At 42.1% G+C, this 16,960-nt stretch overlaps 1 protein-coding gene across 1 annotated transcript in view; it reads left to right on the top strand.

The window, feature by feature from the left end:
• LOC136445722 (uncharacterized) overlaps nt 1-16,960 on the top strand; it is a 41,894-nt gene that overhangs the window by 3,107 nt on the left and 21,827 nt on the right. Inside the window, exons 2-26 of the mRNA XM_066443857.1 lie at nt 615-776; nt 987-1,080; nt 1,266-1,409; nt 1,541-1,738; nt 1,910-2,007; nt 2,335-2,504; nt 2,819-3,042; nt 3,156-3,300; nt 3,568-3,669; nt 3,965-4,096; nt 4,276-4,451; nt 4,902-5,024; nt 6,782-7,005; nt 11,043-11,204; nt 11,413-11,506; nt 11,710-11,853; nt 12,117-12,314; nt 12,523-12,620; nt 12,780-12,949; nt 13,260-13,483; nt 13,581-13,725; nt 14,534-14,635; nt 15,372-15,503; nt 15,762-15,937; nt 16,626-16,754. Coding sequence (XP_066299954.1) covers nt 615-776; nt 987-1,080; nt 1,266-1,409; nt 1,541-1,738; nt 1,910-2,007; nt 2,335-2,504; nt 2,819-3,042; nt 3,156-3,300; nt 3,568-3,669; nt 3,965-4,096; nt 4,276-4,451; nt 4,902-5,024; nt 6,782-7,005; nt 11,043-11,204; nt 11,413-11,506; nt 11,710-11,853; nt 12,117-12,314; nt 12,523-12,620; nt 12,780-12,949; nt 13,260-13,483; nt 13,581-13,725; nt 14,534-14,635; nt 15,372-15,503; nt 15,762-15,937; nt 16,626-16,754 — 3,766 coding nt within the window. The remainder of the gene's footprint in view (nt 1-614; nt 777-986; nt 1,081-1,265; nt 1,410-1,540; nt 1,739-1,909; nt 2,008-2,334; nt 2,505-2,818; nt 3,043-3,155; nt 3,301-3,567; nt 3,670-3,964; nt 4,097-4,275; nt 4,452-4,901; nt 5,025-6,781; nt 7,006-11,042; nt 11,205-11,412; nt 11,507-11,709; nt 11,854-12,116; nt 12,315-12,522; nt 12,621-12,779; nt 12,950-13,259; nt 13,484-13,580; nt 13,726-14,533; nt 14,636-15,371; nt 15,504-15,761; nt 15,938-16,625; nt 16,755-16,960) is intronic.

Genomic DNA, 16,960 nt, shown 5'->3' with positions numbered 1-16,960 from the left:
CCCAGGATTCCATTATGGATATGGTTACACAGCCGCATACACTAATGAGTTTGTCTTTCAAGTGCGCGTCAAGAATGTAACATTCATATCTGTAACCTTCAACACCACAACGGCACATTTACGCGTTGCCGAGCAACAGGGAACAACGTGGTAGCCTAATTGTTTAATCATGTACAAGTCATTTTTTCTTTAAATACAGGAGCACGGATACGATAAGAGTTCAGATACCTCCTACCTCCGTGAGATGTTAGGGACCATTTAGAGCTTTTTTAATTCATTGTTTCATTGATAATGCAAATAGGGTTGTCATTACTTTTAACACGGTTTTTTTTTTACATAACGGTCTTTTCTGCCAAATGTATATACATTGTATGTGTGAAAGTCGTAGCCATTGGCATAATTCCATGTTAACACCTCATCGCAAATATGCAAATGACTTTTACATTTATGTAATCTATGCCTGGCGATGTACACAACTTTAACCTTACACATTTCACCAGTATGAGATTCTTATCACTTACCACTAAGTGTGACCTTTTCGCATTAATTATGCAAATAAGGGCCAGATAGTCATATGGCAAAATGCAACATTGTTCTGTCAAAACTGATTCCAGGTTGAAGCCAGCTTAGCAGCAGCCCAGTTCGACAAAGAAGTGGCTCAAAATGCCTCCAGGTTTGACTGGCAAAACTTCAACAATGCCACACTCAAGAGACTGTTCGGTAAGATCACCGGCCTTGGAACCGCAGCTCAGACTGACCAGGCAAAGCTGGAGGAGGTCAGTACTGCAGTTTTAAGCAAATCCGGCAGATGTCGTTTGTGTGGTATGGCAGTCGCCATCTTTTCTTTCTATTTGGTGCAATTTGACACTGCATGAATATGTTTTATCCATACGTATCCCTATGGAAAGCTACATTGCATAAGATGGTAACCACACTTGGTATTTGCTCTTTTCAATCCGATTTAAACGACAGGATATGTTTTTCAGCTCAACAATATACTCTCTGAGATGGACAACATCTACGCCACTGGGAAGGCATGCGAGTACGACGACTCTTCCAACTGTCTAGCTCTGAACCCAGGTAAGTGAGTAAGACAACGTGAGAGCCAGAAAAAAGACGAAGACTGAAAACATGTCAGTAACTTGTAGGGCTAGTGGAAGTGCGATACAGGGAGAAAAATCTTCGTTTTGCCGGAGAAGATTAACCTGACATGAATGCTTTTCAAAGTTTGACGCTTTATTGATTAAACTTTTTTCTATACACAGATTTGTACGACTGTCTGGCCTCGGAGCGTGACTACGACCGGCTGCGGTTCTGCTGGGAAGGCTGGCGGGACGCGGTGGGCAGGAAGCTGAAGGACAAATACCCACGCTTCGTGGAACTCAGCAACGACGCTGTCAGTCAAGATGGTAAGGAGTTGATAAATGTACAGCTTTGAAACGTTGTAAATGTCTAACACATTGCGAAACGCTATAACTACTTACTACAGCATTAAGCTGCTTGTGGACAAATGTCACATGCTACTTGTGTATCGATACAGCTCAGAATTGGGAGGACACCGGTGCCTACTGGCGATCTTGGTATGAGACAGCTGACTTCCAAGAGCAGCTTGAGAATCTGTACAATCAGCTCAGCCCTCTGTACAACAACCTGCACGCTTATGTCAGGAAGAAGCTGAGGGAACAATACGGACAGGACAAGATCGATTCCACTGGACCCATCCCTGCACATCTGTTGGGTAAATACTATGCAACATGTCATGTACAATTCAATCAGTCTATCAAGCATTACATGTTGCCTGTAATCATATAACTAAAACTTCATCCACTACCGTTCTATCTCTGAATGATAGGACTTCCCAGCCATTGTTTTGTCCGTGTTGACAGCCATATTCGTTTCCTCATTACAGGTAACATGTGGTCCCAATCTTGGATCAATATCTACGACCTAGTAGAGCCTTACCCTGGCAAGACCAGCCTTGATGTGACACCAAAGATGCAAGCAGATGTGAGCAGTTCCCTTTCGTCTATATTATACTGTTTTGATGAGTAATCATTTGCCGATAACTAAAAAAACGTCTCTGCTAAATCCCAGAATTGTGTTAGCCTCAGTCCTCCCAGGTTTCACAATGCCAAAACGGACTATGACTATGGGCTGTATCAGTGCACTCCAATATAGGAGTAAATGTGTGGTAAAATGAGTTTGCAGTTCATAATGGGACATGTTTTCAGCTATTCCTTGAACATAGCGACAATCGATACTTCAGAGGTAACTATTCATGCATTGCCATCTCACTCATGAGCAATGAGCACTCATTGCTGATACGTATTTTAGGGATGGACAGTTGATCGGATGTTCCGCACATCAGACGACTTCTTTAAAGACATGGGTCAAGTCGAGATGCCGCAGAACTTCTGGGACAACTCCATGTTCGTCAAACCAGCAGACAGAGATGTGGTCTGTCACGCATCCGCATGGGACTTCTACAACGCTCATGACGTCAGGTACGTCACGTATTATGATGTATTTTTCGATTGTATAGGTTTGTATGTTAAAAATAGACAATAAGAAACTCACTACTAGCTCGTTTCTTTTCAAGCTCTGTTGCCGCATCATGAAATGTCTACATCAAGGTCATTCAAACAAATTACAACACCATACAACATGCAGTATCTTAAACAGTTTCTGAGTATGTCTAACGTTTCATTTCAACGACCATTTACCATAGCTAGTTGACAATAGACTGAAATAACCGTGAATGTGACTAGATTCAGTTGAAATAATATAGAATTCATAAACAAATGCGTCTGAAAAACAGGGTCAAGATGTGTACCAACATAAACATGGACGACCTGGTCACCATCCACCACGAGATGGGTCACATCGAGTACTACCTACAGTACAAGCACCAGCCGGTTCCCTTCCGACGTGGAGGAAACCCGGGTTTCCATGAAGCGGTGGGAGATCTGCTGGCTCTGTCCGTGTCCACTCCAACACACTTACAGACCATCGGCCTCTTGGACACGGTGGACGACGACAACGGTAGGTCTTAGAGCAGAGGAGCTACCTATGTTTTTTGTTATTTGACATTTAATTCGCCAAGACATATACGAATAGCTTTGCGAGCCACCATCTTTCTAACCCTCTTCGTCCAGAGGCTGACATCAACTTCCTGATAAGCATGGCCCTGGACAAGATCTCCTTCCTGCCATTCGGCTACCTGATGGACCAGTGGAGATGGGGGGTCTTCAACGGCTCCATCACCCCGGCAACGTACAACCAGGAGTGGTGGAAACTCAGGTCAGAATCACACAGTCTAACAAAACTAGTCTAAGGACAAACCCAACTCACGTCCAACTAAGATTAGTAAAACCTTTCCTCCCAGAACTAAGACAAACCTAATTCGCGTCTAACCTAGAGTGGTCAGAATCACACAGTCTAACAGAACTAGCGTCAATATCAGCTCATGGAGGTAAACGGTTTTCCAAACTAAATGTATTTTCATATTAGACAAACCAGTTTCAACAATATCTCTCTACTGTAAACTGATATATTTTTCCCATACAGGACTCGTTACCAGGGTATCGTGCCACCTATTCCGAGGAACGGAGCCAAAGATTTTGACCCCGGAAGCAAATTCCACATCCCCGGAAACACCCCTTACATCAGGTCTACCATCTTGATTCTCGTTGATTATATGAGCCACGACGTGTTTTTAGGGGGGGGGGGTGTTAGTACCTGTAAAGATTATTTTTGAGCAGCGTTTGCTTCCTGTAGCAAATTTTATGTGAATATGTGTCACTTTCAAAAATTCCCGAAGAAATTGCCTTTTGTGTTCTGTTAGATAGTCTGGAGAACAATTCAAACAATACTTTCAGAAGGAGTCAATATATCAAGACCAAACTGCAAACAAATTAAACTTACACTTAGATGATATCGCCATGTGGCATGTTTCGCCATATAGGTACTTCGTGAGCTTCATCGTTCAGTTCCAGTTCCACAAGGCCCTGTGTGACACATCCGGACACACCGGCCCGCTGCACAAGTGTGACATCTCTGCAGGGCCCAACAAGGCAGCTGCAGGGGAGAAATTGGCGTGAGTTGTCATATTCCTGTAAAACTCAAAATGCACAGTTCTTTATGCACTCCTATACTTAGAGCACCTTTTATCTTCTTTGATTTGCCTTGATGACCCTTGATGCATTGTTCTCGTAACGTTTTACTGACGCAATGGTGTAGATGGTAATAGTGCACCCCCTCTCCCAACAAACACAGCCGAATGCTCCAGATGGGGTCCAGTCAGGAGTGGCCGGACGCCATGGAGGTGATGACCGGACAAAGGGACATGTCGGCTCAGCCACTCGTGGACTACTTCCAACCACTCATCACATGGCTGGAACAACAGAACCAGGGAGAGACACTCGGCTGGGACGAAACCTGGACTCCTCGTTGTGAGTACAATCATATCATAAATCCAAGCTGTATGCATTTTTATCATCCGTACAGAGTTAAATGTTCATTGCCATGAGTTTTGTACAACGGTCAAAGGAAATACCATTTCTTTTCAGTGATTTTCTTAGACTATATAAATTTAGCCGTGAATGTATTACTACTTACGTATACGGGCATTTGTTTTCGAATATAACTACCACCTCCTTTTCATGCTCGCTCTCCTTTTGGAGTTCAGTACCACAAGTGAAAAATATGGAGTGGGAGGGGTTCTCTTTTGAAAATTGTTCATTCATTGCAAATAACAGGTGTTAGAATGGCTAGGCTCCCGATGCATTGTCTACTTGTGATGTAACCTCGGTCTCATTTTTATTCCAACTGCCTGAAGTCACAAAACTGTGAGTTGAACTACTTCAGCTTGCCGTGAAAGAATCTCTGTCTCTTTTCCCCAGATGACTGTGAGGCGACCGACGGCTTCACCTGTGCTGACGGGTCAAAGTGCATCCGGCCGGGGGACCGCTGTGATGGCGTCAACGACTGCGCTGACAATTCAGATGAGCAGGACTGTCCCGTCGGTAAGAACAAATTACGATCGATCATGGAGACTTCTAAACTTAAAGGGATATCAGCTGTGCTGATTTATGATGTGATGTGATTAACAAACAAATTCAAATGTACATGATGTCTATCTTGATTTTCAGGTTTTGTACCCATTTGCGTGGTTGAAAGTCATCCTCTATGTGTATCATACATTTTACCCTGTCATTGTTGAAATCAACATGGGGCAAATTTATGTGCACGTGGTTGACAATAATTAAAAAGAAAGAAAGTGATCTCGTACCAGTTTAGCTCAAATGAACTCAAAGAACAGATGAGCTAATCTTCCACTGGTCGTGACAGGAAGACAGACGCTACATACAGTATTTACAGGTTCATTGTCCCGGGGAAATTCACCTAGCTCTTTTCGACAAGCACAATGAACTGTGGACCACGGCTTAACGTCCCGTCCTAAGGACTGCGAGCTTTTCCGGTAGCGTGTATGTCGGGTGAGCGACACAGCCGGGATCGAACCCGGGGCTTCTAGTTCCAGAGGCAAGATCGCTAACCACTGGACTACGCACGCTACCTTTTTACCTTCGTGCATGATATGCTTTCTGTTCCATTTTCTCAGGAATAGTAATATTACTATGCTGGTGAAAATAATGGTGATATTTCTTTATTCACAGCATCGGCTCAGGGTGTCACCGTTTCCATAGCGACCACCTTCATTTCAACTATCGCCTGCATTCTGCTCGCAATGCTGAACTAGAGACGTAATCTTCGCTGGTCAGGGGCTGAGACAAGTATCATCAGTCATCGTTTGTTTCAGAAATATGCAAAATCATCATTTACCTCCGTTTACAACAAATAAGAGAAATCTTAGAATCAATAGAATTTTATATTCATTCTTGTGCTGACTCAAGATTGCTTATCAAAATTCTTGCAGACTTTGATTTAAAAAGTAAATTTAGAATAAATGTATGATGTACAATATTCTTATCAATGGTTCATTTTTCTACATAATGTCGATGATATGATTTGCATGTTGATATCCCAAAAGAAAATACTACTGCTGATATCTATTGTACGCATGCATCATGGGGTCATGAAGGTTTGACCTTTGCAGGTCCTGAATCCCGACATTGACATGAGACTTCTTTTTTTTGTTGGTCATTTTTTGTTTGTTTTTGCTCGAATGACAACTTTAATTAAGATCTGTAGTCATCTATTTTCTGGTATTATCATCAGAAACAAGCCATTTACGGTGGGTGGGCATATTCCTTTGCCATTGTAAAGAGGACTAATAGAGGGGTTTAAAATCTATCAATAAAGCTTGATTGTTGACTAAGCTTTGGCATTTTAATTTCTGATAGCATATTTGAATATTTATTTGCCAGATAAGATATAAGGTATATGTAATATAGCCACCAGTTACCACAATTGCAAATGATGAAATGTATTTTATGGTGGTAAGTAGGTGTAAACCAAAGTCAATTGTCACATCGTTTGCCCAGAAAACAGAAGCTATCGCCTGTTACCTGTTTCTTGCTGTTCTCTGATGTAAAGTGGGTGTTGTATTCCCACCTGGCCACCATACAGTCGTCTTGTAAAGCTGCCCAGCTCTGGCATAGTAATCCCAAATAAAACTGACCATGCAACGTTATATCAGACACTATGTTTTTCAGTGAAATGATAATCGTCCTTGGCCGTTCCGATACATTTCAGCCCCTCCCCGTCGAAAAACTTAATGGTATGCTCCAACCTAACTGGTTCCCCAAGAACACCGCCCCCTGAACAGTTGGTAACTCAGACATGGAGGGGAGAGCGGGAGTTTTATGTCTACTGTTAGTGGCACTGTCAGCTCAGAGTGTCGCTCCCCAGGGCATCACAGACGAGCAACAAGCCTGGGACTTCATTTGGGACTACAACGTCAAAGTTGAGAAGGTTTATTACAAGGCTGTAGTGGCCGCGTGGAACTATAACACGAACCTCACAAAGGAGAATAGCCAGAAGCAGGTAAGACCGGAAGGTCTCTATATCCACTGTTTGGCTCGTTCTTAGTTAAATGCGCAAAATGAATTAGCTCATTTTCCTGGCACACCTACCCTAATCTTTAATCGCCAAAAATGACAGCATTTTCTCTTCGACGCATTGTTATTTATACCAAACAGGCGTAAACTTCGCTGCCAGAAACGTACAGTACACTTCTTGGAAAGGGTCTATAGTTTTTGGCAACATCTTTAAGTAGTAAGAGAAAGTACGCACAGACATCTAGAAACTGGGCAGCTTCCGTACACTTGGGTGAGGTCAAGTAAATAACGAAGAAAGCACCAACCAACGGTAATATTATACGTTAAAACATTTTGTTTGGCGATGTGGGTAACAAATGACAGCAAATACTCCTTTCTTGTGCCTTTAGAAAGCCAGAATAAAACGGTAAACCTCCATTAAACGACAGTTTGTATGTGTTATATGTGGCCAATCTAAATGCTACAACTGTTGCACTTTAACGGATGTTACTGTATTTGACGTAAATCAAACATTAACCACCTTACACAGTGCGAACACGAACAGGGACAGGAGTGATCTAATTTTATTTGTGAGATGGCCTGGGTAGCTAGATTCACTAGCCAAAAAAAACATTCAAGAACTGAATTGTTACGATTTCGGCTGCTTTTTTACTTAGTACTCTCTCAGGCGACAGCCACTTTTAAGGGGATGGAATCCCATCCGTGGCTGTAATGTATTCCAAGCAATCAACCAATACTAATGCTGTGGGGCGTGTTTCGTAAACAAAATACAGTAAGTGTTTTGGGAAAATGAAGAAAGCAGTCATGGTGCCCGTAAAAACTGAATTTTGCACATTTCAATGAGAACAACCCATTTATATAACTCCCTGTTGTGCCGAGTCAGTTTGGAAATTCTATCTATTGAAAACAAAGGTGGAATAAAGATGTATCAAATTAATGAGACCTACTTGAGAACGGCCTCTAACTTTATGTTCTGAATGGTAATGTCAGTAGTCGCCGGTTACTAGTTAATTATGAAGGACGGTTGTACAGGTTGAGTCATATGAGGTAAAGCCAGGTGAGATAAGGTCAACATATTAAAAAATTCAAAACGTTAACGACTAAATCTGAAAAACAACCTAATAATTACAATGCCAGGGGGTATGAAAATCGTCCCGATTCGCTCAAACGTGTTTGAATGTTTCTGTCTCCTGTAAATCGTTTCGGAGCAGCTTCCATTGCTATGAAGACGGTATAGCAAGGCTATAGTGTATATTAAGAATAGAGACGCATTAAACTCTGTATCAAAATCATCTTGAAAAAATGACATCATATTTACCAAATCAATTTTCCCAGTCCTGTCACAAAAACAACACAAAAACATGTAAATCCGGATCCAAACATAGTTCTGTTAGTAATATTGATAGAATGAATTACCAAGCTAACCAATTAGCTAACACACATACAGTGACTATGATACAGTGCGGGAGTTGACTTGACTCATGTAGTGTCTGAGTCAATTTGGAAAGCCTGTCATCCTGCACTATTGACAACAAAGGTGGAAATAATGTGTAGCAAATTTATGAGACGTACGTGAGAACGGCCTCTAACTTTATCTGCTGGATGAAAATGTCAGTAGCCGCCGGTAACGAGTTAACTATGGAGGACGGTTGTACAAATAAGTTCATATGAGGTAAAGCCCGGTGAGAGAAGGTCAGCATATTATATCTTAGATAATTTAACATTAGGAAAATTCGCGATTGAATACTCCAGCGACAAGCTTTCTTGTAGGGGGTGTTGACGCCCGGAGACATTGAAAGGACTACTTTCTTTCGCGGAAGGCTGCCTTGAACTTTTGAAATGGCATGGCGGCTTCTAACTTTATCTTCTGAATGAAACTGTCAGTAGCCACCGGTAACGAGTTAGCAAAGTTTGCAACCGAGAACAGTAGTACAGGTTAGGTCATATGAGGTGAAGGCAAGTGAGATGGAGTCAACAAATGTCTTGATGTCTGCACCGCCTCGACTTCGTAGATGAGTTGGGTTGGGTTGGGTTGAAAATATCGCTTATCGGTATATCGACTTGAAACTTGGAACTGGTAAACAGAGAAGCACCTTAAACTGAATTCTGATCATAAATACGAGATTTATGGAGAGAGGACCTGTCCAAAGTGGATAATTACTAAAAAGTCCAACCGGGCGCGTTCTATTATGGAATCGAAATTATGACATGGTTTCGCGCGCATGTATTGTGGGCATCTGCATTACGCACTCAAAATCCACTATGAGTCTCATACCGACCGACAGAAACTTTAAAAAAACTTGCTACGTCGATGAAGGTTAGACATCCAGGTAATAAGATATGCAAATAAACGTAAACAGTCACTCAAGCAATCGGATATATTTTTGAAAATCTATCCAGTAGCTCGAGTAACAGATTTTTGGCGTAAAAAAGCACCAGGTTTTCTGTTCGTTTTAAATTTACAACTTGTTCAAAGACGAGGGGAAATTATACGAAAATGACCTGACATCGGGCAAAAATCTATAGGAGTAAAAAGTGAGGCTGAAATATTGTAGATAATTTAACAGTAGGAAGATTCGCTGTTAAATACTCCAGCGACAAGCTTTCTTGTAGGGGGTGTTGACGCCCGGAGACATAGAAAGGACTATTTTCTTTCGCGGAAGGCTGCCTCGAAGTCTTGACATGGCGTAGCAGCTGTCTCAGACATTTTCTTCATCTCTATCATGGCAATATTTAGCTTGGGTGCCATCCTATTTCTACCGGGGGCTCCTACACTCGCTACCCTAACAAATGTTTTTAGGGTAGCGAGTGTAGGAGCCCCCGGTAGAAATAGGATGGCACCCAGGCTAGGCAACATTGCCATCAGTCGTCTATTATTTACTACCGTGAGAAAGCTGCAGATAAAAAGCCTACCAATTACAATGCCGAAGGGTATGAAAATCGTCCATTCGCTCAAACGTGGACATGCGAAACAGCATTTTTCTGTCTAGGGTTTTGGAGCAGCTTTCATTGCTATGCATTTGCAAGGCTATAATGTATACCAAGAATAAAGACGCATTAAACTCTGTATCAAATCCTTGAAAAAAGGACATCATATTTACCAATGACAAGTCACTTGTCCAAGTCTTGTTGCAAATTAAAACCACACAAAAATATGAAAAACCCGATCCAGACAAAGTTCTTTTAGTAATCAAATTAATTAACAAACTAACCAATCAAGTAACACACATACAGTGCGGGAGTTGACTAGACAGACGTAGTGCCTGTCATCCTGCACTATTGACAACATAGGTTAACGAGAGGTGTATGAGAAGGGCTCCCACTTGAAAATGTCAAGAGCCATCAGTAACGAGTCAACTGCCGAGCACAATTGTACAGGATAGGTGACAAAATGTGCATTCAGGTGAGGTTAACAAATGACTGGGTGCTTGTCTGCCCGGTCTCGACATGATAAATGAGTTCAGTAAAAAGATTACTGAAGTGATAACCTGTATTGTTATGCTGGGGTTACGCGCGGATAACTCACGTATAAGCACACTCGGAGATTTGAGTACGCATGTGCAGTATCAAAGCCAATAAAGGTGAAGGCCCCTGGCTCGTCTCGATGTGCATAACAATACCTAGACGGGTTTTGTTTACGTCTCAGGGAATACCACAGCTAGCGCATGCCTACTCGAATCTCCGAGTGGGCTTATTCATAATCTCAACCGTTACACCCCGATCAATAGATCGCATTGAAACTCATATTCCAATCAACCTTGACCCGAGAAATCGCTTTCTATAAGTTAGGTGTCAGTTTTCAAAAGATGTCAGATTGACAATTTTGCCACTTTGGACGTGATTGAACGTATCCGCGATTCAACGTTTAAAAAAAATAGTCTCCACTACTTTTCTTTAAACGTTATGAGATTAAAGAAGGTCACATGAAGTTCGTCCATATATGTTGTCCAATGAAGACCTTTAATGAAGAAATCAGAGTAAAATGGCAAAATGTAACATTGTTTTATGTAAACTATTTTCAAGGTTGCAGCCAACTTAGCAGCAGCCCAGTTCGACAAAGAAGTGGCTCAAAATGCCTCCAGGTTCGACTGGCAAAACTTCAACAATGCCACACTCAAGAGACTGTTCGATGCAATCAGTGGCCTTGGGACCGCAGCTCAGCGTGACCAGGCGAAGCTGAAGGAGGTCAGTATTGCATGCAGCTACTTCCAGATCCGCCAGATGTCGCTCGTGTCAAGGAGGCAGTCGCCATTTTTTGGACACCTTAAAAGTAGATTAGAATATTTCATCATCCACACGTACCCCTATGAACAGATGAATCGCATTACATAGTAGTACATGTGGTAATAAATCGTTCCTTTCAATCAAATTAAAACGGCAAAATATGTTTTAGCTCAACGACGTGCTCTCTGAGATGGACAACATCTACTCCACTGGGAAAGTATGCGAGTACGACAACCCGTCAAACTGCCTAGCGCTAAACCCAGGTAAGGGGTTATAACGAAGTGGGGGAAGAGGTTAAGAATTTGATAAATACAAGGAAAGAAGGAAGACAGAAAACATTGAATAACTAAATAAATGAAAACTGATACAGGAGGGAAATTATGTGCCAAGGAGGTGAAAACTAAAACTGAAATGAAGACTCTTCAATCCTCAACGCTATACTCATCAAAACTTTTTCTTTACTCAGATTTGTACAGCTGTCTGGCTAACAATCGTACCTACGATCGGCTGCGGTTCTGCTGGGAAGGCTGGCGGGACGCGGTGGGCAGGAAGCTGAAGGACAAATACCCACGCTTTGTGGAACTCAGTAACGATGCTGTCAGTCAAGATGGTGAGATACTTACCAACGTAAACGATGTGGTAGTAGGGAGACAAGCAGCGCAGGCAGCTAAAAGATGGTAGTCTTAGTAATTGTTCTGGGTTTGATCTGTCTGAAATCTAGTAGCGCTCTGTAGCCCTAAACCCACCTTCTTAAGATAGACTAAGTGTACTTTACATTCAGAAGTTTTTAGATGTCTAAATCTTTACGGTACGATACATGTATACTTTATGCTACTATCACCCCGTATGTCACATGCAACTCTGTGTATCCAGCTCAGAACTGGACAGACACCGGTGCCTACTGGCGATCTTGGTATGAGATAGATGACTTCCAGGAGCAGCTTGAGAACATGTACAACCAGCTCAAGCCTCTGTACAACAACCTGCACGCGTACGTCAGGAAGAAGCTGAGGGAACGATACGGACAGGACAAGATCACTGCCACTGGACCCATCCCTGCACATGTGTTGGGTAATATGATACACTACAAGTACACGTTCAACCAGTTTTTCAAGTATTGCATGCTCCTCATAAATAGATAACTAAAATCCACTCCAGAATTTTGTCTGTAAGCTTGAAGCCATCGGTTTTGTTTCTTATGTTTGTCTCTTTCTTTCTTTCCTTCTTTCTTTCTTTGTTTTTGTCCGTGATTATAAGTTGACTTCTCTGTTCATTACAGGTAACATGTGGTCTCAATCCTGGATTAACCTCTACGACCTAGTGGAGCCCTACCCTGGCAAGACCAGTCTTGATGTGACACCAAAGATGAAGGCAGATGTGAGCAGTTTCCTTTTCATGTATAATCACACTGTTTGAGTGATAAACATGATAATAATAATAATCCTCTGATGATACCTCCTCAATTAGCTCAGTTTACGTACAAAGCGTGTGTCTATAGCTAGCTCTAACAGTCATTGATGCCCATATCATTATCAGGGATGGACAGTTGATCGGATGTTCCGCACATCAGACGACTTCTTTAAGGACATGGGTCAAGTCGAGATGCCGCAGAACTTCTGGGACAACTCCATGTTCGTCAAACCAGCAGACAGAGATGTGGTCTGTCACGCTTCAGCATGGGATTTCTACAACGCTCATGACGTCAGGTACGTCATATTTGCTGGCATTTATGACATTCATGTGTTGAAACTACAAAATAAGAAAATTACTCCAATCTGTGGGGATGGTTTCTCCTTTGACTCTGCAGAAATAATCTAAAGCAGCCTTGATGATATGAATCCTAAGCTAAATCTTAAACGAAGTATCTTAAAAACTTTCGGGATATGTCTAATGTTTCATGTCATTGGCATTTCAGCTCGTTGGTAATGGATTGAAATAGCCAATGTGAGACTAAATTCAATTCGGTTCAAAGCATGTTTCAATGGAAATGATAACACACTTTATGTCTGAATACAGGATCAAAATGTGTACTAACATAAACATGATTGACCTGATCACCATCCACCACGAGATGGGTCACATCGAGTACTTCCTACAGTACAAGCACCACCCTGTTCCGTTCCGGAGTGGAGCAAACCCGGGTTTCCATGAAGCGGTGGGAGATCTGCTGGCTCTGTCCGTGTCCACTCCAACACACTTACAGACCATCGGCCTCTTGGACACGGTGGAAGACGACAACGGTAGGTCTTAGAGCAGCAGTTGGCAAGAAATACTTAAAAAGATCAGAAACAGTTTTGCAAAAGTCACATCCTATTCTGCTTAATCCTCTTAATCCAGAGTCTGACATCAACTTCCTGATGAGCATGGCCCTGGACAAGATCTCCTTCCTGCCGTTCGGCTACCTGATGGACCAGTGGAGATGGGGGGTCTTCAACGGCTCCATCACCCCGGCAACTTACAACCAGGAGTGGTGGAAACTCAGGTCAGAATCACACAGTCTAACAGAACTGGAACATATCTGATTCACGTGTAACTAGGAGTGGTAAACAGTGGTGGAAACTCAGCTCAGAATCAAACAGTCACAGAGTCAGCAGCACTAAAACTCTTCAAGGCTATGCTGTCGCCTGAGCACCCTCTCCATGACCTTGTTCCCCTCCAACGTTCGACTGCTACAGGTAGACAGCTGAGAAACAGAAACACTTACACGCTGCCATTAGCCAGGACTCAGCGACTAAACAAGTCATTCCTGTACTGTGCCATAAGACTCTATAATGAAAATTCCTGATCCACGGCTGGCCCGTTTTGGTTTTGATATGAATGTGTAATTGTAAATGGTATATTTTATATGAAACTGTACTGATTTGAAAATGAACACTTGTAAAAATCGGAACTCAATTCAGGGAGGCGTTAGCTAGTCCCTGCTCTTGTACGATTTGTTTTGAATTGAATTGAATAAACTTGATATTAACACAACTAGGACAAACCTAATTCACGACCAAACAGGAGTGGTAGAAACTAAGGATAGAATCACAAAGTATACCAGAACTAAGACTATTTTATTATGACCAACCCTGGACATTGAGTGCTTTTCCACACTATGGACATGGACATATCGTATAAATACTACATACAAATGTTTTAACAATATATGATGATGATGATCCACTGTGTTCTGCGGCTCATAGGTCGTGGAAACTCTAACAATATATCCATGGTGAATATTGACCGAAGGAGGCCGTATATTTCATATATATCTGTATAGTGTTACTGATATGTGTTTTCCCATACAGGACTCGTTACCAGGGTATCGTGCCACCTATCCCGAGGAACCACGCCAAAGATTTTGACCCCGGAGGGAAATTTCACATCCCTGGAAACACTCCATACATCAGGTCTGCTTCTTGTTGATTGCATTGTTTCAAAGTCAGAAACCCATGATATGATTTTATAACCGATATAGTAGGACACATATATATATAAGAAATATTAAGTCTTCAAGTAGATAAGTTATTACATATTTTATACAATACTGTTTGGCAGCATTGTCTATCTATCTATTTTTTAGCTCAAAGAAGGGACTAAAGATGACTCCTCATGGTGAACAAAGGATAAGACCCCCGCTATACACATATTCACCAATAAAAGATTCGGATAACTCCTTTGTGAAAAAGGGATTAATACCCCCGCAAGCTATCCCATAATTTCACCAATAAGGGGAAAGGATAACTACTTATGTTGGTGAAAAAAGGGACCCCGCTATCCCATGTCATCAATAAGAGATCCGGATAACTCCTTATGAAACTAGCGGGGGGCTTTTCTCTTATCTCACCCTAAGGAGTTACATGAATCTCTTATTGGTGAAAGTATGGGTTGGTGGGGGTCTTATCCTTTTTTTCTTGCTCCCATCAAAAGGAGTTATCTGAATCTGTAACCGGTTAAAATAAGGACGGTGATCTTTTTTTTCACTATAAGAAGATAACACTCTAACGCCACTATACCCACTATTTGGATTATTCCGTTTTTAATGCTTCTATACTTCTCAGTACTAAAAATTGGTTTGGAGGAGATGACCTCATTAATTTCTAGCTACATAATGCACAAGCTTATGTGTTTTGTTTTGCCGTATAGGTACTTCGTGAGCTTTATCCTGCAGTTCCAGTTCCACAAGGCTCTGTGTGATACATCCGGACACACTGGCCCGCTGCACAAGTGTGACATCTCTGCAGGGCCCAACAAGACGGCCGCTGGGGAGAAATTGGCGTGAGTTTCATATGGTAACTCTTGTCAACTCGTAGGGCCTACATAGATCCATTGTTAAAATTATCTTTTTCCACTCCTCTTTGCGAATACGTACAGTACCCGATCCGAGTCACATCGTTTCCTTTATTCTACTATGATGTTCGGGTAACGTTTCATAAAAGCAGTTGTCTAGATGGTAATTTGATGTTCGGGTAACGTTTCATAAAAGCAGTTGTGTAGATGGTAATAGATACCCCCCCCCCCCTCCAACAAACACAGCCAACTGCTCCAGATGGGGTCTAGTCAGGAGTGGCCGGACGCCATGGAGGTGATGACCGGACAAAGGGCCATGTCAGCTCAGCCACTCGTGGACTACTTCCAACCACTCATCGACTGGTTGGAACAACAGAACCAGGGAGAGACACTCGGCTGGGACGAAACCTGGACTCCTCCTTGTGAGTACAACCATGATCAACAATGAAAGCTCTCCACAATTGTTCCACCACCATAGGGTTGGACGTTCATGCTCACGAGTTTTCAGTGTACGGGCTTAGATTTTCAAAGCTGATACATTTGAATGATTTGACTTTCTTGAGGAATGAATGGCTGTCATATATAGAATGTAGAATTATCTTTCTTCGCTTCCTTTCATAGTCGCTTTTTGGGGGGTCTTCATGACCTTAGGTAAATAATATAGGGGAAAGCAAAGATGCTGCAATCAAAACTGTCCATTTTGTATGAATGGCAGATTTTAGACACAGACATTTGTATGAGCAGAGATGGTTATGGGGAATACATTTGCCTCTCTTGATCTCTCTTAAGAAACGGATGTCTTGGAATATTCTTGCAAATATATAACTCCCACCTCCTTTTCAAAGCTGCCCTTCTTTCGGACTAGAGGACAACAGGTAGATGATGTAACGGGAAAACATAGATGCTTTCGCCATGTTCTACTAAAATTCCTATCAAAATTGTTCATTTCCTGTCAATGGCAGATTTCAGATATAGAACGGCTAGGCACCTATTGTATTGTCTGCTTATCGTGCAACTTTTTTTATCATTATATTACAAAGGGATAAAGCCGCAGAACTGTGACTTATCAACTTGCTGTTACAGTAAAAGAATGTCTGTTCTTCCACGTAGATGACTGTGAGGCGACCGACGGCTTCACCTGTGCTGACGGGTCCAAGTGCATCCGGCCGGGGGACCGCTGTGATGGCGTCAACGACTGCGCTGACAATTCAGATGAACAGAATTGTCGACGTCCAGTCGGTAAGAATATACGTTCTTCCGTTGTAACCAATAAATTATTACATTCAGTGACCTATGATGATTATCTATAGCCAGCAAGATGTCAATTTAACCTACTTATAACTATGCCATCAATAAATGTACATAGTTTTGGTCTTGGTTTTCAGGGTTCACGTGCTTTCTCCAGCATGAAATCCATTTGTTGCTACGTGCAATACACAATATTC

The sequence above is a fragment of the Branchiostoma lanceolatum genome, chromosome 12, assembly GCF_035083965.1.
Source record: "Branchiostoma lanceolatum isolate klBraLanc5 chromosome 12, klBraLanc5.hap2, whole genome shotgun sequence".
In the NCBI taxonomy this organism is placed as follows: domain Eukaryota; kingdom Metazoa; phylum Chordata; class Leptocardii; order Amphioxiformes; family Branchiostomatidae; genus Branchiostoma; species Branchiostoma lanceolatum.
This window is presented reverse-complemented; position numbering and strand designations above follow the sequence as displayed.